General features: G+C 53.6%; 6 protein-coding genes across 6 annotated transcripts; 3 read left to right on the top strand and 3 right to left on the bottom strand.

Annotated features, from left to right (window-relative positions):
* Positions 1 to 236: 236 nt before the first annotated feature.
* J7T54_007789 (Positive regulator of purine utilization) lies at positions 237 to 2,927 on the top strand (the record flags this gene model as incomplete). Its single annotated transcript, XM_051510874.1, has 5 exons — positions 237 to 302; positions 382 to 476; positions 539 to 1,514; positions 1,571 to 2,471; positions 2,773 to 2,927. 5 exons carry the CDS (start codon positions 237 to 239, stop codon positions 2,925 to 2,927), a joined length of 2,193 nt encoding a protein of 730 aa, XP_051365552.1.
* A 175-nt stretch (positions 2,928 to 3,102) lies between these two features.
* J7T54_007788 (stress responsive A/B Barrel domain-containing protein) lies at positions 3,103 to 3,595 on the bottom strand (the record flags this gene model as incomplete). The annotated part of the gene is made up of 3 exons (XM_051510873.1): positions 3,103 to 3,241; positions 3,290 to 3,518; positions 3,577 to 3,595. 3 exons carry the CDS (start codon positions 3,593 to 3,595, stop codon positions 3,103 to 3,105), a joined length of 387 nt encoding a protein of 128 aa, XP_051365551.1.
* Positions 3,596 to 4,703: 1,108 nt separating this feature from the next.
* Positions 4,704 to 6,293, top strand: J7T54_007787 (Lactose permease-like protein; the record flags this gene model as incomplete). Its single annotated transcript, XM_051510872.1, has 1 exon — positions 4,704 to 6,293. One exon carries the CDS (start codon positions 4,704 to 4,706, stop codon positions 6,291 to 6,293), a length of 1,590 nt encoding a protein of 529 aa, XP_051365550.1.
* A 159-nt stretch (positions 6,294 to 6,452) lies between these two features.
* J7T54_007786 (uncharacterized protein) lies at positions 6,453 to 8,003 on the bottom strand (the record flags this gene model as incomplete). The annotated part of the gene is made up of 1 exon (XM_051510870.1): positions 6,453 to 8,003. One exon carries the CDS (start codon positions 8,001 to 8,003, stop codon positions 6,453 to 6,455), a length of 1,551 nt encoding a protein of 516 aa, XP_051365549.1.
* Positions 8,004 to 19,712: 11,709 nt separating this feature from the next.
* J7T54_007785 (major facilitator superfamily domain-containing protein) lies at positions 19,713 to 21,219 on the bottom strand (the record flags this gene model as incomplete). The annotated part of the gene is made up of 2 exons (XM_051510869.1): positions 19,713 to 20,255; positions 20,368 to 21,219. 2 exons carry the CDS (start codon positions 21,217 to 21,219, stop codon positions 19,713 to 19,715), a joined length of 1,395 nt encoding a protein of 464 aa, XP_051365548.1.
* A 2,272-nt stretch (positions 21,220 to 23,491) lies between these two features.
* On the top strand, positions 23,492 to 24,628 carry J7T54_007784 (uncharacterized protein; the record flags this gene model as incomplete). Its single annotated transcript, XM_051510868.1, has 3 exons — positions 23,492 to 23,766; positions 23,832 to 23,898; positions 23,972 to 24,628. 3 exons carry the CDS (start codon positions 23,492 to 23,494, stop codon positions 24,626 to 24,628), a joined length of 999 nt encoding a protein of 332 aa, XP_051365547.1.
* Between the last annotated feature and the right edge of the window lie 327 nt (positions 24,629 to 24,955).

The raw sequence follows: 24,955 nt of genomic DNA, 5'->3' as shown, positions 1-24,955 counted from the left end.
TGTGTCCTACCAAGTCTGGAATCTGACGGAGTTGCCCCACACGTGACGGACCTTCTCCGTCACGTCATCCAGGGAGTCAGGGACCAGTGGCCAGGACATCGACATCTGCTCTCCTTCAACGGCAGTCGAGAGTTACCACACGTGCTAAGTATGCCATGCCGAAACAAGGATCGAGCGCTCGGATCTCCACCGCGTAGTAATGTCCGACGACGAAGCCGCGCAGCCATTGGGATCGCATGATTCGCGTCCATCAGAGTCTCGCGGAAAGGAGCCGCGCCGCAGCCTCAGGCTTCGTCTTGCATGTGCGCGCTGTCAGCGCAGGAAAATTCGCGTGGGTTGTGATGGGCGCCTCTAAAGCGAGATGACTGACGACCATCGTAGTGTGACGGCAAGGTCCCAACATGCAACAATTGCCGAAAAGCTGCGGTGGACTGTGTTGAGGGGGAGAGTGTCCGCCTCGGAGATATCCCGCGAGCGTGGGTTTCCCTTTTCCAGGATATGTGAGAAAAGGAGAAGAAAAGTACTTACACTGTGTCAGACAGATCAAGAGCTTACGACATCGGGTGCAATGGCTCGAGTCCATCATCAAAGTCCGTTGTCCAGACGTGGACCTAACACAGGGCGACGATTTTGAGGCCGGTCATGATATGACCGAGGCGACCCCTGGTGCATCAGTAGAGGCGTCACGGCCTGAGTCTGAACCTGCTCATGGGGTAGATGCGAACCCTCGGATCCTAGGCAGGGTGCAGGATGGGCTATCCCACGAGATTGGTCTCGTGGCGCTCAAAGCCTCGCAGCACCCGCGCTATCTGGGACCTTCGAGCGGCCACTTCCTGGCACGTGTGATGTTGGCCACCAGCCGCCCTGACGAAGCAGGTTGGCGTTCCAAATTTGGAGCCGGGACAAGCCATACGGAAAAGTCGATGCCTGTGGAACTGGTCGAGGCGCTCCAGGGGCCGCTACCATTCCCACCGGCTGCGCAGGCGAGGCTCCTGTGTGACCAGTACTTTGAAATTGTGCATCCCCAGTTTCCGATGCTGCATGCGGCGACATTCAAGGAAAGGCTGCCCCGTGTACTGGAGAACCCTGACATGGACGACCAAGATACCTTTCAGGTCTATATGGTCCTGGCGCTGGGCGCCATGGTTGCCTCACACCAGCGCCGCGTGCATCTACCCGCGGAATCATACTGCTTGTCGGCGCTACGGCGACTGGAGCGCATCCACACGGAAAAGTCCATCAAGGGACTGCAGTGTCTCCTGCTGCTGTTCGTGTTCACGATACACAGCTCGAGCATGAAACTCAGCGTGTGGCACCTCAATTATCAGTGCATTGCGGCCGTCATCGATCTTGGTCTGCAGAGGAACATCACGGCTGTCGCAAACTCGGACATAACGGTGCTGGAGCAGGAGATGCGGACCCGCATACTCTGGGTCGTGTTGATGCTGGACAGGAGGGTCGCGACAATGATGGGGAGACCCATCGGTTTGAGGGACGAAGCGTGTGATCTACGGGTGAGTGTCTATCTTCCTTGCCTGACCCCCAAACCGGAGACTGACTGGCGCGATAGCTTCCTCAAACTTTGAGCGATGACTTTACTTTGTCTGGAGGCGAGTTGTCTGGACAGACAACGTCCTCCACGACAGCCTTCTCGCTCCATCTCTTCAGACTCACCAAGCTCAACTCGGAGATCAAGTACGTTGCCATGAGTATCCGCCGCGATCCACCATACTACGCGTTTCCACACGCCGCCGACCTGCAAGAGTGGCAGCGAAACACTTTCCGGAAACTCAACCAATGGTTAGCGGACCTGCCACCGCAGAACTCTAACAATTTGCATATCCACACCATCTGCCAGATTCAGGGCCAGAGCCTGAAGATGGTGCTTCTTCGACCGAGTCCGGCGATACCTGATCCATCCAAGGACGCACTGTGCCAATGTCACGAAGCAGCGGCGACAAACCTGCGCCTTTTTGGGAATTTGTACATGGACAATCTTCTGGTGCACGGCTGGGAGACATTCTACCACCTCGTTCTCAGCTGCATCACGCGGATCTACTGTATCAAGGTCGTGCCGGAGCTGGCGAGCGAGATGGACCCCCCGACCTTGCTCGCGGACATGGGGGACTGTCTGGGCATTCTCAGCGCCACGGGCGAGCACTGGCCCGGGGCCAAGCGATGCCGTGACATCCTGCACGATCTTGTCCGCTCGCTGGTACAGTGGCTGAGCGATGTCAACAGGACAGCGGGAACGCGGGCGCCAGACACAGCAGAGCCCCGGCAAGAACAGGCGTCGAGGAGTCTACCTGCGGACACGGCATGGGACGGGTCGCAGCTCATGCAGCAGATGGAGAATGGCGGCGACATGGCCACAGCTGACGCGCCTCTGCCGTTCTCTGGACGGGGCACGTTTGATGGGTGGGCAGGTGTGGGATTTGGCGACTTTATGCCCGATTCGCAGGCCATGGACAGTATGATACGGAGTTTGTTTGATGACTTTATACCCATTGGCTTGGAGGAATTCCCCGATACGCTTGGATAGCCAAGAGATGAAACCGTCGTTGGACTATGGCGGCTTGTTCCTGGCTACCTTCCTCCTCGGACGTTCAACTCCAAACAGCGGAGGGTTGGCGAGCGTGTGACGGGGGAACATCGCGTCTACGGAGCACCTCGCCCCAGAAGTTGCCTACGAGAAGCCATTGAGGGACTTCAATTTAGACGCCAACCTAAGGTACAAATCGCTCTAGATGCTCGAATACACTGGCAAGATAGTCCAAACCGCAAGGCTGGCCAAGCAGGGCGCCGTCGTTTTTGGCGGGAACCGCACAATCACCCCGGCCACCGAGACGAGGGAGATAAGCGAGGCAGATGGGAGCATTTGCAAGGTCGTCGCCATGGGCGCCACGTCCAGCATCGCTGGGGCTTGATGGAGACGCCTTGCACAAAGGTCTTGTCACAGAGGTTCCCTGTGGAAGGAGGGTACGAGGCTTTCAAGGCGATGAGGCACGGTCTGTCACGGGGCAGAATATTGTGGTAGATGGGGGGAGATCACATCGTCGACGGGGCGTGTGTGAGTACGTCTATATGATATGGCCTGGTATATTAGTCTCTGGATCTCTCAATGTCTGCGTTTGGGCTCGCCATCTTCTCTGCGACCAGTCCGGCGACATCTTCTTGGTCAACCTCAAAGTCGAATCTTGTCACATCCTCCTTGAAAGGCCACAGCCACGTGCTCGTCACCCTGCGGGGGTTCAGTTTCGTTCGTCTATTGTTCAGTTACTTGACTTACCATTGGTGCTCCTTGCTGGCCTGGTACGTTGCCAAGGCCGCCAGATCCTGATGCACGCTGACAAGTGCCATCTGGAAGCCTTTGCTCTTTTCGATGGGATCAGTGACAGACGGCCCACCGACGTACAACTGCCTGTTGAGGACGCAGGGCAGCTCACGCAGGGCCTCGAGTTCCCTTGCGAACGAGTCGCGATGCTCTTCCGAGATAGATGGCTTGAATTTGAACAGGACTGCCACGTGTGAGGGAGGGTTGGTATGCAATACGCAAGCATGAGCTGGGCGTCGTACCGATGTGTATGACGGCCATGATGGGGGTTCGGATCTCGACGCAAGAGAGAGATTGTGGTAAGTCGTCGATTTGAGCGTGGGTGCAATGATTTGACGCTGATGGAATGATCCTCGACACATTTATATCAAACATGTCCGGTTGTCCTGCGGAGGAACACCGCGCCCACGGAGTTTGTCCGTCTGGATAGCCGGCGTACTGCAACCTGCCGAGCGGGCAGAGCCATGTGGGGATCCATTGCACTTTTTGGTCATTGTTTCACTCTGATGAACCTGGAGTTGACGTATAATTCGTCAGTCAATCGGATCGGATACGTCCTGCTCCTCTCAGTACCACCAAATCAGCGCGCAATCACGACGAGTCTCACCTCTCCGAGTGCCGACTATTCGGACATTGCCATCTCTGAACTTCCAGTCTAATACAAGAAGTATTAGATCTCCATACACATGGCCAGCGAGCTTCTGTATCTCATGTCACACTCTCCACCCGACTCTGGGAAGCGGCTCTTTAAAGGTCCTGGTGTGGAACCTCCAAATAGGCTCACAATTAGCCTCAAGAGCCAACCTTCCACATGCATACAACACGGCAATTCAAACTCCCGCATGTCCTCGCCCGGAAGTGTGTGTCTCCACGCCAAGCACCCTCCGCATATCCCCCACAGTCGAGTGAGACCCTTCTCCGCAATCTTACCTTGCACCGGAAACATCACGGCCCATATTGCCCCGAGCGTGGCAGCCTGACGAGTATCCTCTGCATCTTCTGCTGCTGCTAGCAGGGAGACATGCGGCGTGCTTACCTGCGCCCTGCGCGGTCAGACAAACACCCTGCTCACCTCACCGGTGATCGTCGACCAGTGAGCACCATGTCGTCCTCCACAAAGACGCAGATCCCTGCCAGATCTTCAACCACCTCGAGAACGGTCTGCGGGGAAAGCAGTGTTCGATTCGTGGGAAAAGCCTGCCCATGAGCCCAGTCTCTGCGAAGTGGAAGTATAAAGGAGAGAGGGATATGCACCACCCGCCCTCGCCCTCGGACTCGGAGGCTCAGACGACTCATCACTTTGTTCCCTTTGGCGATCAGAAACAGTCGACAAGTTACAACAACCAAAGAAGCAAGTCCAACCTCCGCCATGGCCATCATCGGGCACAAGGAGGAGTTCAGCGAGGACGCGGCGCGGCTCACGCAGATTGCGCAGGCGGACCCGATCCCGTGGTACAAGAAGCCCAACCTACGCTTCTGCTACCTGATCCTGGTGCCGTGCGGGCTGGGCGTCGAGTGGACATCGGGCTTCGACTCGTCCATGATGAACAGCCTGCAGGGCGTCGAGGCGTGGGTCGAGTATTTTAACAACCCAACGTCGGCGCGGCTGGGCCTGCTCAACGCCATGTACTCGCTCGGGGCGCTCATGGCGATCCCCTTCATCCCCAGCGTCTCCGCTTTGCTGGGCCGCCGCCGGACCATCATCTTCGGGTCGCTCATCATGGTGCTCGGGGCGGGCCTCCAGGCGGGCTCGGTCAAGGCGGACATGTTCCTGGCGTCGCGGTGGACGTTGGGCTTTGGGATCCCGTTTGCCATTGTCAACGCGTCGTCGCTGCTGGGCGAGCTCGGATACGAGAAGGAGCGGCACTTTTTGACGTCGCTCTTCAACGCTTCGTGGTTTGTGGGCGCCATCGCGGCGGCCGGCACGACGTACGGCACGTTCCAGATGGCCTCGACGTGGTCCTGGCGCATCCCTTCGCTGCTGCAGTTCGTGCCGAGCGCGTTCCAGCTCGGCTTCATGTGGTGGTGCCCCGAATCGCCGCGGTGGCTCGTCAGCAAGGATCGCGGCGACGAGGCGCTCGCCATCCTCCAGCGCTTCCACGCCGAGGGCCCGGACGGGGACGAGTACGTGCGGACCGAGTTTGCGCAGATCCAGAGCACGCTCGCCACCGAGAAGGAGCTGGCCGCGCGCTTTGTGTGGATGGACGTCTTCCGCGACGCGCCCATGCGGCGGCGCTTCCTGCTCGCCTGCGTCGTCGGCTTCTTCACGCAGTGGTCCGGCAACGGGCTGCTGTCCATCTACATGAAGAAGATCCTCAACCTCGTCGGCATCACGGACCCGCTGACCGTCCAAAAGGTCATCCTGAGCAACACGTGCTGGGGCCTCATCAACGCGGTCCCCATTGCCCTCATCGCGCCGCGCTTCCGCCGCCGCGTCATGTTCCTCACCTGCACCATTGGCACGGCCGCCGTCTACACCGTGTGGACGGTGGCCTCGGCGCGCTACGCCATGGACGAGACGGCCGCCGCCGCCGGCATCGCCGTCCTCGTCTTCATCTACCTCTACTCGCCCTTTTACAACCTCGGCTGGAACGCGCTGACGTACACGTACATGGTCGAGATCTTTCCCTTTCAGCAGCGCGCCCAGGGCATCGCCGTCGAGCAAATGACGGTCCGCTTCGCCGTCTTCTTCAACACGTACGTCAACCCCATCGCGCTCGACGCCATTGGCTGGAAGTACTACATTGTCTACTGCGTCTGGATCCTCGTCGAGATTGCTACTGTGTATCTGCTCTTCCCCGAGACAAAGGGACGCAGCCTCGAGGAGCTGAGCTTCATGTTTGAGGACAAGGCCGTGCGCGACAGGGTCGACCACCAGGTGGGCAAGGTGCTGGGCAGCGAGCTGACGGAGGTGGGGGGCCACGAAGAGGGCGGAAGAATCATGAAGGCGGGGGAGTGAGTCTAGTCAGGCAGTGGTTGCGGGGAGGTAGGGTAGCATGCCGAGCTTGGGCTTTACTGTATACATATCTCACTCCTGGTAAGGACTGCATCATAATGGTGTCAAAGTCTCTATTTCTGTGCCCGTGCACATCCACCTTGCACTCTACGTGTGCCCCGCCTAGACCAGATAGCGGAACTCGCGCATGTGCTGCCTCTCGGCCGCGACGGCACCGGCGTCCATCTCGATCTGAGCGGTCTGGACGGCGACGTCGTGCTTCGTCTCCCAGGGGTCCATCTCGCCGGCGGCAATCTTCTTGTTGAGGTCGACGAGGACGAGCTTGAAGGCGTAGCAGCCGGCAATGGTGACGCCGAACATGGCAAGAACAATGCCGTAGCTCTTGCGGTAGCCATTGTCCTCCATCTTCCAGACGTAGGAGCCGGCGACGTTGCCCAGCTGGGAGAAGGCGTTGATCATGGCGATGGCGACGGCGCGCTTGGCGGGCGGACGCGGGAAGGAGGACGAGATCCACGAGTAGAAGACGATGAAGCCGGCGTAGGAGCCCGCCTGGAGGAAGAGGGCGACGTAGCGGGCGGCAATGTTGAGGGTGGACATGGAGATGACGAAGCCGACGACGCCCATGAGGATGGGGCCGACGACGTGCCAGAACTTTTCCTGGGTGCGGTCGGCGTGCCAGGCCCAGACGAGGGAGAAGAGGCAGGAGAAGAGCCAGGGGGGCGAGCTCATGAGGAGGGTGGGCACGTAGCTGAAGCCGAGCGTCTCGGTGAGGGAGGGGAAGAAGGCGTTGAAGGAGAGGCCGACGACGTACGAGGTGAAGGTCAGCATCATGAGGTAGATCTTCTTGTCCGCGAGGGCCATGCGCAGGCCGCCGAGGGCGCCCTGGTCGGCCGAGTCGGTGTCGGCCTCGCCCACGTCCTCGGCCATGCGCAGCTGGGCGACGTGGCGCTCCTCGTCGGTGAAGCCACGGGCGTTGTGGGGGAGGTCGGGGAGGATGAAGGCGGCGGAGATGGCAATGGCCATGGTGGCGGCGCCCTCGATCCAAAAGAGCCAGCGCCAGGCGCGGTGGCCGAGGGTGCCGTCCATGTTGGAGAGGATGCCGGCGCCGACGAGGGCCGAGAAGGCGTTGGAGATGAGGTTGCCGCAAAAGAGGAGGGCGTTGCGGGTGGTCAGCTCGCGGCGCGTGTACCACTTGGACAGGATGAGCAGGGCACCCGGCAGAAAGGCGGCCTCAACGAAGCCGAGGAAGAAGCGGGTGGCGACCATGCCGCCAAAGTTGTGGACGACGCCCGAGAGGGTCGAGATGAGGCCCCAGAGCAGCATGGCGCACGAAATGTACAGGCTTGGCCGCTCGATGCGGTTGATGAACATGTTGGACGGCACCTGCATGAGGATGTAGCCCACGTAGAGGATGCTCAGGCACGTGGCGTACTGGTCGTAGTCGAGGTTGAGGTCCTCCTCGAGGCCCTTGAGCCGCGCCGCCGCAATGTTGTTGCGGTCGAGGTAGTTCATAATGTAGATGAGCACAAACAGCGAGCACCGCGCATCCAGCTTGCGCTTCAAGCTCTTCTCGACCGCCACACGCCGTTCCGGGTCCATGGAGAAGGACGCCTGCTTCTGCTGGGCCACGTCGTCGTCGTGCTGGAGCTGCGCGTGGTGGTCCTTGTCCAGCGAGCCATGGCGCTGGCCCGCGGTGGTGATGTTGTCCGCCATTCTGCCCGTTGGGGGAAAGAGCCTAGAGGGTCAACGTGGGTGAGAGGGTTGGACTTGGACCTGATGCTGAAGACTCGGAAGGACGGGAGAAGGAGGACAAACTGGCCATGCTATATGTACTTGACCTGCCTCCGCGCTACTCCATCTCCCTGTGCCCGCGTCTTTCTCCATCCCCGGGTCCCAGACTGACTCTCCCTCGTCACGGCGTGGGGGTACAGTGACTAGGAGTAGGCTGGGAAATGGAGGCGGAGGAGATCCCCCCTCGAGACTGGAGAAGAGACGTGCGATTGTGTCTCCATGATTGGCGGGTCAGGAGTCTCCACGAGCCGGTACGTGAGCTAGGCAACTGAGAATGCGGAGAACAGTTCGGCTGTTGGGGTCGGCGAGGTTTTCCATGCAGCACATGTCATGTCTGCTTGCCTCTCTGTCTTCTGTGGCCTGTTGGCTGCCAAGATAGGATTGCCCAGGCTGGGAAGGGTGCCGACAGCCGTGCTGACACTGGCGGCCACTGCCCAGTTCGTCGTGAAATGAATTCGTCGCGAAATAGATGACGAGACACATGGTAGGCGAGCCAAGCAGTGAAAAGAGGCGCCTACGTGTACGGACAGATGGCTGTGCCAAGGACGAGAGCCGACGGGAGTCACGGGACGCTGCAGCAAAACAAGGGAGGCGTGCGGCACTTGGGAGCCTCAGCCATTGAAGTGCGACCAGGTTTTTCCAGTCCAAAGAAACTGCCAAGTGGGGTACATGTAGCTCGCGGCGACTTTCTGACGTTTCCTGCGATCCAGGCAACCGCCAAAGCAGCATGATACGTTGCAGTCTGTGCAGCTGGATGGCACGAGTTGGTGAGGAGGCGGCGGACTCTCCGCCACGGCAGATGTCAAAGCCTCATCAGAGATGCCACCACCTCGGAGGGGGGAGGCCCACAAGACGCGGAGATAATTGGAGTCGGTCGGTCGGTCGGTCGGTCGGTCGCGATGGGAGATGGTGGTGGACGGTGCGGGACGCACCGGTGGCCTCCATGTTCCTCGGCGTTCAATACAATGCGGCGGCGTCAGCTGCTCTGCTCTGCTCTGCTCTGCTCTGCTCTGCTCTGCTCTGCTCCAGACCGCCGTGCATTTGCTCTCGAGACCGAAAAAGAGGAACAGAATTGAAGAGGGCCAGGACATGAATCGGAGGAGATGGGCATAGGCCTCCTGGAGATTGGAGTCGTGGGCCTTCTCCTCGGATCCGACCCCTAGCCAGAAGAATCTTCCCTAAACAAACCCCAACCTGGCCTTGTGAGTTGCGGCTGCTCATCCTCCACTCTGGCCCGTGGTTTCATTGACACCGTTTACATAACGCGCCGGATTGTGACCGAGCGTGCCATCCATCCAACAAGGGCAGACTCTTACGAGTTGGTACGACGGCAAGTCTGGCGGAAGCACCCGGATATCCCGTCAGTGCACATCGGCACGTATGTACCGCACGCAGCCCTGACTCGTTAAAATTGCTAGGGCACTGCAACCCCCCCCGCCACCACCCCTCGGCACCGAAGAGCTGCATGAGCCTCAGCCGAACGGTTTTTCGTCAAAATGACAAAAAGAGAGACAGAAAAAAACAACATACAACAGCCGGTATTCGCTGGTCGTCACCGACCCAACTACTAATCAGCCCCTCAGCGGCTTGACTATGGGAGAGCGGACGGGATCCCGTATTTTCCACTGGGTATGGTCGTATGTGATAAATAAAACCATCACCAGTCCCTATAGGCACAGTACCCACTAACAAACTTATAAAAAGGCGTGGAGAGTAAAAATATATATAATAGCCGGTATTCGCTAGTTATCACCGACCTAACTACTAATTAGCCCCTTAGGACTCTTTATTATTAGGATACTAGTAGCTTAAAGTAGAAGAATAGGTATCTAGAATAGACGCCTATAATCTCCGTTTTTAGAGGTTATTATCCACGAAATAACGATCTACCGTATTATTATATTATATAACTATCTATAAAACAGGCGTATTTTTAAGCGTCGATTAGTTATTAAAGGGTATAAGAAAATTATTAGTCATTACTATACCTAAAGTATAAGGGTCGGGGGTAGGGTATAGAAAGGGGTAGCTCTTATCCTTATACCTTATTAACTTAAGAAAGTATAGGCGCTAGATACTATAAGTAACGATAGCTCCTTTATTAATTTAAAATAAAAGCTTAAGATAAGAGCTAATAGCTATCGCTATATTTATTCTATAACTTATACTTATTTTTATATCTTAGAAAAGAACGTAATCTTTAATATATATTTAATTAATAATAATAATAAATTATACGCCCTTACGGGTGCCTCTTGCTAGCTAGCCAGGCTATCTAAGCTAAATAATCCTAAGGAAAAATTAAGTAAAAACCTTAGTATAGTCCTCCTCTATCTACTATAGTAAAATACGAAATAAAATACTAGCTTCTATAGTACCAGTCCTATACTAGGGCCGATTCCGCCCGCGTATCTATCGTGATCCTAGGTATATACTATATTTTGCCGGAATTTAACCGTCGTAATAAGGTTCCGGGAGGATCCGGCCCGGATTCTAGCTAAGTTAGCCCCCACTGCGCGTAGACTTTATTTACCTGCCCCCTACCCCTCTATTTCCCCACGTCTCTTTTTCTTTCTTCTTTACGCTCACGATTAAACGTTTCCGCCCTAGATCCGTGTCGCTATCGCCCTAGATCCTCTCGCCTTTCCCTATCTACCTAGAGAATCTATTAATTCTGCTTTATTCCTTCTCGATTCCGGCCCGGATCCTGCTATATCTCGCCGCTACCCCCCTCGTAAAGACTAGGAGTCCTGCAAGGTTAGTAACTATCGCCCCGGTGAGCGCTGGTGCAAGACCTGCATCAACGCCATTGTCGCAGGCAGATACCTACGTGAGCTCGATGCCACCACTCTCCGCCTCTGCCTCTCGTACTATACGTTTCCTGGCCGGTTCCGAGCTTTTCTCGCGCGGTGCGCGGTTCGCTGCGGCTCCGGCCCGGAACCAGGACGAGGAGGAGGAGGACGATGATGTTTTCGTTCCTGTGCGGATCCGGCCCGGATCCTGGGGTAGGTTGGTGAGGTAGTTTGTTTTTGCCTGCGGCCTGGCCCGGATTCGCCGTGGCGGGGTGAATTAAGTCGTGATTTCTTGGTACTTTATGTGTGTCCGTGTTATATCCGGCCCGGTACCTTGCGTTCTTCTTGTGTGGTCTTGTGTTTTTGCCCTTGCTTTACTATAGTCTGTCCTCGATCCGTGTCTTATCCGCTACTCTTCCTCCTATCCTTAGTCCCGTTTCCGTTCGTTATACGCGAGGTCGAGTTATCGGGTAAGCTTGAATTACTCTAGGTTAGCTGTTTTTAAGAGCTAATTCGTGATCTATTATAAACCAGGCCGGGTGTGGGCACGCTACCGAACGTCTTATGCGGTGGTTATCTAGCCCGTATCCGGCCTAGAAACGTTCTCGTAGTATAAAAGTAAGTAAAAAGCGTCCTCCTTCCCCCGACTATAGTTATATAGCGGGGTTAGTATATCCGGCATACGTCTGCGGAATAAGTAGGCTCTAAGGCTAATATATCCGGTCCTGATCTAGGCCGCGTATAAGGCGGTATGCCGGGGGAGTCCTTTATATCGAGAGATCGCCTCCTTCACGAACGGTTCGTAATCGGCTAGGTATCTATCCGGTCCCGCCCTTTTACGCCTAACCCTTACCCCTTTTTCCTACCTCCGAATCTATTCTTAGGTGCAGGCTTCTTAGGCGTTATTATAGCCTTCTATCTACTTAGTAGTATCGGTTAGGAACCGGCCTAATCCCTCGGTATTAGGTAGTTCTCTTATCCTTCTTATAGTTTACTTAATCTAGGCCCTTATAGCTTTCCTGGCTTCCTGAACGGGTCCGGTCCTTATCCGGTCGTATACCTAGGCGGCTCGCTTATTAAGGTAGAGGTCGATTAGCGGTATTCCTATCTCGGTCTCGAGGTACCTCCTCGCTATATATTTATATACCCCGAGGACTTCCTTAAGGTATTCGGCCTAGGTCTTATTTAAATCCGCCCCGATTCCTCTTGTATTTCTGTCCGTCCTCGTCGGGGTATAGTACGCGTGGTAGCCATAGGCGATCGTCGACCTAATAACCTTCGTATAGATCTCTCTCGCCTATAGGACTGGTATCCCCTATATACTGCCCGTAATCGCTAAGAGTGCGCACCGTTATTGGTCTATTTTCTGGCCTACTTCCTTAAGGTATAGCTTCTAAGATAGGTATCTCTTAAGCTAAAGACTAAGGAAGCGTACCTTGTTTGTCGGCGGGATTGTCACGTTTCCGGCCCGGATCTAGGTTATAATTACTAGTTTCTTCTTTTTCGTGAAGTATATAAGCTCGCTCTTTTATAGGTTAAAGATCGCCCCGAACTCTTCTACCTACCGTTCGTAAATCTTCTACGTTATTTCGAGCTAGGGCCGGGTATCCTCCGGGTCTCTTCTAAATACTAGGATATTTATATCGTCTACGAAGCCTACGATTATTATTCCGCTAATAGTACCGAGCCTATTATAGAGGGCCGTGAGGTAAAGGAGGAAGAGAACCGGGGAAAGGGGCGAGCCTTAGGGCACCCCTAATTCGGTCCGGAACCGGTCTAAGAGCTCTTTGTCGAAGTAGATCCGTGCGTTTTGGTCTATAAGATACGATTTCGTCTAGCCTAGGATCTAGCCCGGTATTCCTAAGTCTTCGAGGTGGTTTAGGAGCTTCTAGTGGTTAACCCTATCGAACGCTAAACTAAGGTTAAGCTAGAGCAGGCTTATATATCCCTTATACTCCTAGGAATCCTTAATCGCGTTAACGACGATTTATATTACCCCTTTAGTAAAGCGGCCCTCTCTGTTGCCTATCTGCCCGTTTAGGAGGAGGTTCTAGGCCTCTACCGTCCCGGATATAACGCGTTATATTACTACTTTAAAGACTTTGCTAAGGACGCTTAAGAGGGAGATAGGTCGCCAGCCTTTTAGCTTAGCCTGGTCCTTTCCTGGTTTCCGTAGCGTGATTACGATTACTTCTTTAAACGCTTCCGGGAAGTATCCTAGCCGGAAACTAGCCGAAATTAGTCTACTAAGGAGCCGTTATAGCGGCTCGTCGTATACTTTAAGTAGCTTTACTAATATATTATCCTTTCCGGGTGCTTTCTACGGCTTAAGCTTTTATAGTATCGCCTTAATATCGTCCTAAGTGATAGTCTAGGGCGGTTCTTAGTCGGGTCCTAGCCAGGTCCTTCCCGTGTTCTACCTATTCTCCCTAGGCACTCGGACGGTTAGGAAGAATCTCACGGCTAGTGCCTTTGCTTTTTAGGAGTGGGTTTTTACGGTACCTATCGGGGTCGTTATATTCGGTGTCCTTAGCGGTTCCGGGGGTAGTCTACTACGTAGCCTTACCTATCTCTTAAATCTCTAGAGGGATTCTCTTTTATCCGCGGCGTCTCGTAGTGCTATTCTCTATAACTCTCTCTATGCTTCTGTTACGGTTCGGTCCCGGATCTTATATACCTCCTAGAGCTCCTCCCACGCGTCCTAGGTCCGGGTTCGATAATAGTATCGGGACTTGTCTTTAGCGTTCTCGATAGCCGTATATACGGCCCGGTTATACCACGGGATTAATCCGGAGAAGCCCCCTTTTCTCCTTAGTGCTGCGACTCTAGCAATCTCTTAGAGCGCGGTTATAAGTTTGTGTATATTATAGTCAAGGAGTGTTATATTAGTTAGTTCCGGCTAGTATTTAGGCCGGAACCTGACCTATGCCTCGGCTTCGGCCCTCTTAGTATCGAGTTTCTTCTAATTTACCCCTAGGTCGTTAGGCTTAATATGCTAGTCGGTATGCTATTCGTCTCCGGTCTGGATTAGCTACGGAATATAGTCTGATCCTAAGAACGGCGTAGGGCCGGCGTAGCGCGTGAATATAGAGGGGGATGCCTAGTAATAGTCGATTATCCTATCCCTCTAGCCCCTGAAGACCTGGGTTAGTTCCCCCTTTAGTATGACTAGTTAGAGGCCCTAGTTCCTAGCCTATTCGAGGAGGTACTGTGCCTTATCTGACTCCCTTTCGTACCGGTCCTAGAGCGGATAATAGGCGTTAAAGTCTTTTATTATGATTAGGTTATTCGGGGGTTCCCTACCGCCGAGGGCGCGGATCGGTCTCCGGCTTCCTTTACTTTAGTCTTAGTAGATATTAAAGATCGATCTCTAGCTGATATTAACCCGGATCTAGTCCTCCCCCGTCTCGGATAACTACGTATCGAGGTTATATCTTTTATATACGTACGTGACTACTCTCCTATCCCCTCCCCACACCCTATAATAGTTTACCGGGGGCCGCTTTAGTTCCTATATACTCCCTTTAATATTTAGCTCTTAGAGCGTAATTAGGTTATATCCGGCCCGGCTATTTAGCACTATACTCGAGTTCGGTCCTTACTTATTCGTATTTTAGTAAAGAATATTAAGTTCTATTATAGAAGGGGTCGGAAGAAGGGGTATCTATAGTTATATTATTATTATCCGGGGTGGTTCCGGCCTAGTTCCTAACCAGTTCCGCGTTAGCTCTTATACGGAAGTAGCTATCGAGGCGAAGTTACGTAGGTTAGCTCCCGGAACGGGCTAGGACGGTCCTAGTAGGCGGACGTCCGTTCACCTTCTGTTTCTTTAGGGATATAGTGAGGTCGACTAAGTCCTCGGTTTCGGTCTCTCTAGGTTCTTAGGCCCCTTAAAAGCTAAGGGCGGTTTAGGCGATATTCTAGAACCGGGTCGGTCTCGTTCTATATACGGCTAGGGCTCGGGTATATTATTCGGCGACCGTATAGCATGCCCGCGACCAGGCCTCGTGCTTCTTTCCGCACGTAGTATAGCGCGGGGTCTCCTTATATTTCTTATCACCCGTAGTATAAGGGACGGTTCCGCACCGGCCGTAGACCGTATCCTACCCGTATACGGCTATAATATATCCGAACTAATAGTACTTATAGTATTAGCGGGGTCGGATATTTTCTTCGTAAGGCTTATAGTTATAGATCTCTGCGTCGATTGCTACCCCGGAATCGTATAAGCGGTTAGCCGTTTCTAGGCCGTCTATATATACGATAATCGTAGCCCTCGTTACGAGCCTTTTCTTCGAGTTAATCTAAGTAATCTTTACCACGTTATACGCGTTCGATCTCTTGATTTCCTCTATTAGCTCTATATAGCCTCCTTCGCCCCGGGTCCACTATATAGGGACCCCTTTCACCACGAGGTTAAAGAGCTTCTTATAGAGGGTAACTTCCGGCCCGAAAGCGGCCTAGACCTAGCCCGAATTCTTCGCTATACCGTCGATATTTACTTCGAAGGAGAGCACTATATCGCCGCTCTAGAGTCGTCTAGCTCCTCGGCACCTAGGGCCACCGTTACCTATCTTCGTATTCACTATATTATATATATCCTTTAGGCTTCGGTTCTTTATCGAGTCGGGTGCGGTTCGGGTACGGACCGTGAGTTCGCGGTCGAATCGTTAGTAAACTAGTTTATCCTACCTTATCTAGGTAGGGAAGGGAGTTATATTTCGGCTAATCTAAGGGTCGGGTGCGCTCCGGAGGACGCCCGCCTAGGTCTTCGGATTCTATAGCTTATTATTAATCTTTATAAATACTTTTTCGACCGATTTCGCTACGGATTTCTCGATTATCGATTCGATTCCGTTAGGAAGGCTGGTCGTATCCGGGGCGAGTGCGGTCAGCTTACGTCGCACCTCCTCGAGCTCAGCCTCCACTAGCTACTCAACTACCTACCAAACCGTCGCTCCTAGGGGCCCTAGCACAAGACTGCTGATTTTATCGAATGCTTTAGATCGTATATCTGCCGGCTCCGTCACGATTTCGGGGCTACTCCGTCTATTAAACGCGCTCGTTCTATGGTTCGGGTGGTGGATGCTTTGCTCGAGGCTGGCGCGGCCTCCGTCGACAGCTATCGGCTCCCTAAGGGCAGCGTTCTCGTCCCGGTTACGGGGCGATATCGTGCCTAGGGGGAGTTCAATACTGCGGACTCGTTTTTAGTATCCTCGTCGATTTTAAGCGCGGTTTCGTGAAGTTATGGCCGTTTTGCGTCGCTCGACGTGGATCAATCTCTTAAGGGCTATTGCCGGGTTATTATATAGATTAAGGTTTAATTTATTAAAGATAGCCCTAAGAAGCCTACCACTAAACTATAAAAGTCGCGGTCGAAGGCTAAATATATAGCGCTAGGTAGTCCGTCGCTTAGGGTATTAACTTCAGCTTTAATTCGGGTTAAATCCGAGCTAAATTAAGTACCTTACGAGCTGATTAACTTCAAAGCCTTCTTATAAGACCTAACGCGAGAGACGCCTAGCGAGACGAACCTATCTAGCCCGCCGCTATAACCGTCCGAGGCCTCGGTAAATATTAAGGCAGCCGAAGAAGCTCACGATTATATAGTAGATTAAGCGGTTAATAAGGTAGTTAGTGAGGTAGTTAAACAGGCTGTCGATCAGCCACAGAAGAGGCCAAGGGCTCCTATAGCGGGTAGCGTTAATAAAGAGGTTCGGCCTCGCCGTTCTTAGCGGGAAACGAGGCTAACCTCCCGGGTGCGGCGATCGTGATCGTGAATATAGCCTCATATTATAATTAATTAAGTATAACTACCTATCTCGATCGAGAACTTCTACGTACTTTGAATAACCACTATATACCCTCCGAATAATATAAATAATATTATCGTGAAGTCTAAGATCGTGGAATCACGCTAAATTAATTAATATGCGATATAATGTAATTACGCGGTAAGGGTAGCTATTTCTGCGAGGCTGCGAGGACGGTGGCGCGTGCGTGCAGTTGGGGCAGGAGGGGCAGGAGGGGTTGATACGGTGTGGCAGTTCTTGATCTAATATCCCACCGTAGGCCGGGGCGGCAGTGGGCACGCGGCCAGTGGAGCACGGCAGCGCTGGCGAGGCTGTGTTTAGACAACCGCCCAGGGGATAGGCGTCGAATTTAGAAGCTTTTCCTCGAAAGAACAGATTCCACTACGTATGTCACATGTGAAAAAGCATCAATCATAATGCCATTATGATCGAGGTGTAAGACCAGGATAGATTGGAACTTTAACGCCAAGGGAAGCTGGAAAGAACATTTCAGCAAGAACTGGCACCGTAGCTCTCTCGCCGGCTGGTGCATGCCAATTCAACAGCAACGTCTTTGAAAACCGAAAATACATTGGCAAAAGAAGGCTAAGACTGTTTGGGTTTACTTAGCGTCAGGCTGCACTACGCAGAGTGGTTCGCGACGTCTCTGCTGCCAACACGAAGGGAAATCTTAGCAAGACGGGTTCCGGATCTGACTCTCACCTCTACCATGAACAATAGAAACCATATCCGATTCGAGATGGCCGAAATACGAACCCAACGCAATGTGCAATACTTGCCAGCATGGTTGAAGCAAACTAGTACACAAACTCTTACCGTGCACCACCCTCGACGAAGCTAGAACAATTGCATGCCTAGCAGTGGTTGCGCGCTGGTTGGTCTATTTGGCGCCAAAGTGTCCTGACAAACCCGTCCCACAATCAATGCATTTGGACACGATGAGACACTCAAAGAACGCTCTTCTCATGTGTAGCGATCTGAAGCTCACAGCGTGACCTTCTGGACCCAGAAACCCTCACCCTGAATGTCATAAGATCCGGGAATCAAGAGAGTAAGTATAGACTGAGTTTAGTCGAGCTGGGCGTCTGAACTTAATTCGCCTCATCCTATGGTGTGCGGCCACCATGTCCAAAGCCAAATTTACGACAGATCTTGCCAAAAGAAAGAAAACATCATACCAAGCTGTACAGAAAGATTCAAACTGATTGCGCACGTCAGATAGTGATATAGGGCAGCATCTACAATTCTCTGTGACACTAATCATGCTAATGTACCCCTGATTTTCGCGGAAAGGGAGCGCGATATCGCCGCCCTTCAGCGTCGATCTCGTTAGCGGCATCACAGCAGTTATCCGCGTTGACAGCTGGGTTCCAGCCTCCGCAGGACAAACCCGGCTCAGGGCTGTCTGCCCTTGTCGCTTCAGTACGTGGGAGGATACTTCAATTTCGGGAATATCGCGTTTCATAGGGCCCTGGCCGGAGTCGTTGCACGCGCTGCACACACCAAGCGAGTAGATCTCGCAGCGATAGCCGACGACATATGTACCAACGTTTTACATGTAGATTGCAAAGTCAAGGGAGATTCCTTGTCGTTCCCGTGGCTCGCGCTGCTTCCGTCTTGACTGCCCTTCTCCTAGATCCCAAGCCATGAGCCCACTACGTCGGTATCTATTATACCTACGTCCATGGACCATGGATGCTATTTTCTGTCTCCTCTTCAGCGCAGGTAGACGACCCCTGGCTAGGATATAGGTAGTGGCCGCTGTCCGAATAGCTCTGGCCACCATTTTTGTTCAAGGAGTGGTCATACCGTGCAACTGTAGTTTTGCAGATGCATCGGTATCTGTCATTGCTTCTCTGTATTTTATCATCAAGGTGTTCAATGTTTAAATATTTCCGATAAACACACCTATATGTATTTAGAGTCTGGGTCGCTCAGAGTTCCCTGTACTAGTAGCTTGCTGGCTAAAGTCTGCGCCAACCTTTATGTTGATAACTCCCTGTTATGATTTGTATTAACGTTGTAGGTAATATTTAATCTCCTATATATATGCTTCTATGTATGGAGTACTTGTTATTTTTGAGCTTCTGTCTTACGCTTCACACGCTCGCGGAGATCGGTAAGCAGAAGGCTGGATATTCCTGAACAGAGATATACTGACAGGCTTTAGTTACTATCAAAAGCTTACGACGTTGATTAATTTCTTCTTGTAAGTCATGTTTGTTCTCGGTTTTATATTACGTGGGGACGTTTGGGGATCTTTAGGCGGTCTTGCTAACATAAAAAGTAACTCGATATGTCCCTTGTGCTGCTGGGAGGGGGTCTGGGCAATGTCCAACCTTTGTTGGACTCGCCTAGCCCCCAGGAATATCTTCAAAGGCGCGACGCCTTTTTTAACGACCTGATAGAGGGTGATAGACGGTCTCAGGCCAAGGACGCCGGCTTTAAAGAGAAGACCGAGTTGACCAACAAGTCTAACGGCGCGACGAGGGAGTTCTTCCTCGCCTTTGATACACTTGAAATCGGCAGCAAAGCCTTGTGTCGACGCTGCCGAAGAATCAATAGCCGGCAGACCCCAGCCTCACGATTCCCAGGTTTCGATGACAAGAATTGGAAACAGCTGGAGCGCATTGCGCGCCGCTTGGACTGTGATAAATTGTCCTCGATCTTCAACGCAGCCGCTGAAGCAAGCCGGTCTGGCAAAGGACGCCTAGAGAGGAACGCATCACACGCAAGCATTCGATGATGGATTCATCCGAAGACTCGGATAAAAAAGCAAAGAAAGTGGAGGCAACATGGCGCTTGCGCTTCCCTTTTGGTCTTCCAGGAGAGCCATTAACATAAGTTGTCGGTCAAGCACCGCCCAGAAGTCGTGCTTCGAAATTAACATACGCCTCTGGACGAAGCATTTGACAAAGCCTGGCAGAAGAAGGGCACGCACCTGGATTAAAGCGTGGTCTTTCGAAACAGTCCATACCAAAGACTTCTATATTAGTGCTAGAGCCTACTAGTTCAGTTTCGCTCTACTAATCACGACGCTGAACCATGCCTCTGCTTTGCCTCTTCTCCCCCTTCTGACGGTACCAACTCGACAACACCAACAGCCCAGCCCCAAGAACGAGCACACTGCCCCCAAAGACCTGCGCATATAGATATCCCCCGCCCCGCGCCCCCATGGCCTGCACAAGCGCCCCTCCCAGCGGCGGGCCCGTGAGCGTGGCGACCGAGACCACCGCGAACGCCATGCCCGTTCTGGCGCCCATCTTGCCAACGTCCTTTGTCAGACTCGCGCAGCTCGCGGGGAATAAGGCCTGGACCGCGGCTGCGAAAGATCCGTACAGGCAGCTGAACGCGAATAAGCCAGGCAGGTCGCGCACGGCGATCCAGCTGTAGAACATGACGCTTGTGCAGAGGACCGCGAGGATCAGCGTGTGCAGAAGCCCGAGGCACTTGTCTGCGATGAAGCCAAAGATGACTCTGCTCGGCGCGCCGATGGCGTTCATGGCGAGGAGTAGTGTGAGAGATGTTGATGTGTCCACGGCGATGTAGTCCTTGCCGTACTGGCTGACCTGTTTAACAAATAGCACCAAGTGGTCAGCTTCAAGTTCTCGGAGAGAGAGCGACGTAGATGGAAAATTCTCTCTCCGAGATGGAAAATGTAAGAAAGAAAAAAAGACTCACATAGTAAAACGCAAAGTACAGAGCAAGCCACACAGCAAACATGCCCGTGCAGAAGAGGGTGTACGGCGGCTCGCGGAAGGCGGACCACTCAAAGAACCCGGCAAACGTCACTTTGCTGTCGTTCTTCCTCTCCAGCGATAAGAACCGTGGCTTCACCAGCGCCAGCATGACCGCGGCGTTAAACAGCACAATAAACCCCATGACCCTGACCGTCCAGCCGTACCCGATCCGTGGCATGAGCTGCTGCGCAATCAGCGGGAACACGACGCCTCCCGTAGAGGTCCCGCTCGCCGCGATCGCCATGGCCACAGCCCGCCGCTTGGAGAAATACGTGGGCACGTTGGCGACCGTGGGACAAAAGACCAGCCCGTCCCCCAGCCCCTTGCACAGCCCCTGTGTCAACAACAGCTGCCAATACGTGCTCGACACGGACGCCGTCATGATGGCGAGGATCTGCAAGGTGGTGCCCGCGATGACAGCCTGCCGGAGGTAGCCCATGTCCAGCGCGCGGCCAGACACGCTGCCGATGGCGAAGGCGAGAAAGATCTGAAGCGAGCCGATCCAGCTTATCGACGATGAAGCGGTGCCGGGGAGGAGAGTGTCGGTGTAGTACGACTGGAAGAGCCCGAACGAGGTCATGTAGCCCCAGCCATTGAAGGAGCCGAGGTGGGCGACGACGACCTGGGCCCAGGCGCGGAAGCCGCCGTCCGGGGGAGGCAGCGGAAGTGTACATGTGTCTGCTTGCTGCTGAGCAGGGGGTGTGGCCGCATCGTTGTCATGGTTGGAATTGCTGCTGCTGTTGCGACTTTTGCTCTTGTCGTCGTTTGCGGCGTCCTGGTTGGCGAGCTTCATCTTGGAGACTGCGATTGTGTCGCTGTCCGACCTCGCGAGTTAGGACTGGTTGTGGTGCTGCTCCGTACTCGGTATTGAAACAAGGATGGAAGAAGAAGGGAAGAGTCTTCTCCCTTACATGACAGTCTTATAGGTTCTGAAGGTCCGTGAGGCTCTGATGTGTCATAATTGGAGACGTTGCAGGGATCTGAACCAACAGGCACGCTTATAAATCCAAAGCGACATGAGATAAGGTGTGCAGACCACAACAGCAGATGTACTGTCGATCACAAGCGCTACGGGGCATTCCACAAGAATTTAGGGCGTTTAAAGAACGGAGCATTTCTGAACAGACAGGGATCTGGATGGTGTGGAACCACAATGTACGTATCGGAGCTTTCATTGCGGGCCTGAATAGTAATGGTGGCTCCGTTCTCGGCAGCGCGTACTTAGTACAGTGGGCCTGTACGTACAAGTCAGATCAATTGACTCCACACCCCACCTGTGACTTGACCTACCCTGCGACATCGTACTGAATACGTGTTGTTTTGCGCACGTACAAGTAAACTTGAAGTCAGCCACCTCATCAATCAAACCAGTCCCGTCACCATGGCCCTTCATCAAGCACAATCGACCATTCACAAGGGATCCCAGCGGACGGCCAAGTCATGGACAACCTCTCACGGAGGATCCTTTCAACGACGATACCTACGCGCCAACCGACCAGGTTGAGTTGTGGAGGTGAAAACAGCGGTGACCACAAGAATATTTCATACCAGACATGGAGCGTTTACTTGCCCGAAAGAAATCGACATCGTCTCTTGCCCGCGAACGTGCAAGCTTCGGCACGTCACAACATCAAGCGATCAGAAGCCGAGGAAAGAGAAAAGTACTCCGTACCGAGATCCGCGCTATGAAACACTACTGGAGACGAAGGGCAGTTTCATGACCAAGTGCAGCCTCGGCGTTTCGGGTCCTAGCAAGACTCTTTTCCAGGCTTGACTTAAAGCGAAGCAGATGGTTCCCAAGGATTCGCTTTGCCGCGACGGTGTCTTCGAGTCCACAACAGAAACGAAACTAGGATCATCCAAGATATTACTCGGCTGTAGCACTCGCCCCTGACAAGATTACTCCGTGGGGTTCGGCCGCGAGGCATTCGCCAATAACCAGCTTGTCAAGCTGTCGCCATTCCTTGGCAACTCCATCGCTGGCGACCAATCCTTCTTCATGGGCACCTACTATATGTACTTCCTGTTCCTGAAGTGCCGCTGCGCGGCACGTAGCAGACCTCCAGAACGCCCACAGCGGGACTCTTGCGACATGGGCTGTTGTCGAGCTTGATCGTGCTGTGAAGCGCGAAGGCGAGGTCGACCGGCAAATCATGGCCTTTTTCATATCGCACGCCCATAGGTCGGTGCGGATCTATGGTCGCTATATCAACGAATTGTCGTCCGATTTGGACTTGGACAACACGTCAGGGCGCACCCAGGAGCCGGACTTTCCTAGGATTGGAAGAGCTATCATCTGTCACAGTCGGATGCTGACTCTGCTTCAAGCGCTGTTGAGCAGGATGGTTAGTCTAGCGACGCAAGGGAGTGGTCAACGATCATGGCAGACATTGCAGAAACACCGGCAGCCAGAAATGGCAAAGACAAGAGTCCTCGGGATCGGCTGCTTACCCTAGAGCCTATCTCAGGCGATGAAGATGAGTGTAGACCAACCGTTCATTGGCGAAGTGAACCTCTGGGATGGCAAAGAAGACTTGAAGGCAGGCAAAGAGCCGAAGTCTGATGAGAACGGAGTTCCAATCCGCAGGCTTGAATCGGCTTCGAACGTTGGGGCTCTCGAAAAAGAGAAGTACAAAGCCACGGACGATCATAACTTGAAGAATCTGGCACATGGCCAGAAACAGTGGTCTACATGTACCAAGGACCGTCATGGCTTCGCCGAGCCTACCTGTGCGCGTAAGCGCGTCCCCCAGGGGGCCCCGGGTTCGGTCCGAATCCGCCCATGCTAGTACCTACGCCGAGTTGACGATCATCTATCCGAACACCGATGTGCCGAGCACTAGATGCGAGTGTTGAGTTGAGCTAGAGGCAGCATTTGTGATCCGTACGATCCATTTCTGACTTTCCCCTTGATCTGGCCTGAAGAACTAAAATGGACTCGCAGATCTCTTGCTCCGCTTCCATTCAAGATCTATTGTCAACACCCATTCATTTCGCATCTCCTATAACCATAGTTGAGCATCAAGCACTTGGTTCTTTACATCTCCATCTTACAAAGCAACACCATGTCGTCAGAAGCCACTGCCGAACTGTACAGGGACGTCCCAAAGGCGGATCTGCTCACCATTGACTTTGCCAACCTCTTCGACAAGGACCCCAAGGAGCTCGCCAAGCTGATTCGCGCCTGCGAGCGGGATGGCTTCTTCTACATTGACCTACAGAATCCGAGCTCCGCCAACTTCTGGAGCGACCTCTTTCGTGCGGACGAGATCACGAAGAAGTGGTTCGCCCTGCCTGAGGATTTGAAGCTCCAGACTCCGACCGTTTCCCTCGCGCACGGGTATGTGTTTATATTCTTGAACTTTAGCAGATGGAACATGGACGGCTCATGTTTGGACGACACAGGTTCAAGGCGGTAGGGAACCAATCTGGCGCCATTGAGTCCCACCGGGATGGCTTCGAAGCTCTCAAGGTACGCTGCCAAACACAGCCGGCTAGGCAGCACAGAGCCCAGCTTACTGACCAGTCCTGTTCCACTCCGGCAGATCGGGAAGCACGAGCTGAGCGGCCGCTGGGCCCTCGCCCCCGTCGTCCGTGAGCACCTTGCGCTGTTCGACCACGTCACCGCATCGTGCCACTTCATCTCCAAGCTCCTGCTCGACTGCCTGTCCGACGGGCTCGGTCTCAAGGGCGAGGCCCGTCTCGAGACGCACCACCGCGACGACTGCCGCTCCAAGTCGACCCTCTACTTCCTGCACTACCCCCCCGGCGACCAGAACCCCGATCAGGTGGGCCAGAACATGCATACGGACATTGGCACGCTGACGATCCTCTGGGCGCCGCAATGGGGGCTCCAGGCCTTCGCGCCCGGGACGGGTACGTGGGAGTACATCGAGCCCCGCCCGGGCAAGATCATCGTCAACGTCGGCGACACGCTGCGCTTCCTGTCGGGTCGGCGGTTCAAGTCGGCCCTGCACCGCGTGCTGCCCATTGGCGGGGTCCAGCACGAGGACCGCTACGCGACATCGTACTTTCTGCGGGCCAACGACTCGACAGAGTTTGAGGACAGCAACGGCCAGGACTCGGACGCCAAGTCGTGGTACCTCCAAAAGTACCAGATGTACGAGATGCCGCACGAGATCCAGAAGCAGCGGACTGTGCTGTCGGGCGGCATGGCGCAGGAGCTCAAGGCGAGTTTCTGAAGTAAGGACGTGGCCTTCAATATGAGATACAGTCTATTTGCAGAGGAGGAGGGTAAAAGGAGGTTGTCAAAGAAAGGTACCTTTCTATACTACATAGATATGCCAGTGGAATGTAACACGCTCATTGTCCGTACGTCTTGTCTCTCGTGTTTCTGCTATCAGCGAGAGTATTTTCTCAGGCAATATTATTCGTTCCTTTGATTTACGATAACCTATTGTCTCAAGAGATCCGGACACCTAGCCTAACCCGTGCGCCAAAGGTCGATCTATGCTTGAAGGACCAATAGAAGTGCCGGCGACTTTAGCTTCTTCATTGGCTCAATTAAC

The sequence above is a fragment of the Emericellopsis cladophorae genome, assembly GCF_022114955.1.
Source record: "Emericellopsis cladophorae strain MUM 19.33 chromosome Unknown NODE_3_length_1261782_cov_116_963312, whole genome shotgun sequence".
In the NCBI taxonomy this organism is placed as follows: Eukaryota; Fungi; Ascomycota; class Sordariomycetes; order Hypocreales; family Bionectriaceae; genus Emericellopsis; species Emericellopsis cladophorae.
Note: the sequence above shows the minus strand (reverse complement) of the source record. Positions and strands in the feature narration are given on the sequence as shown.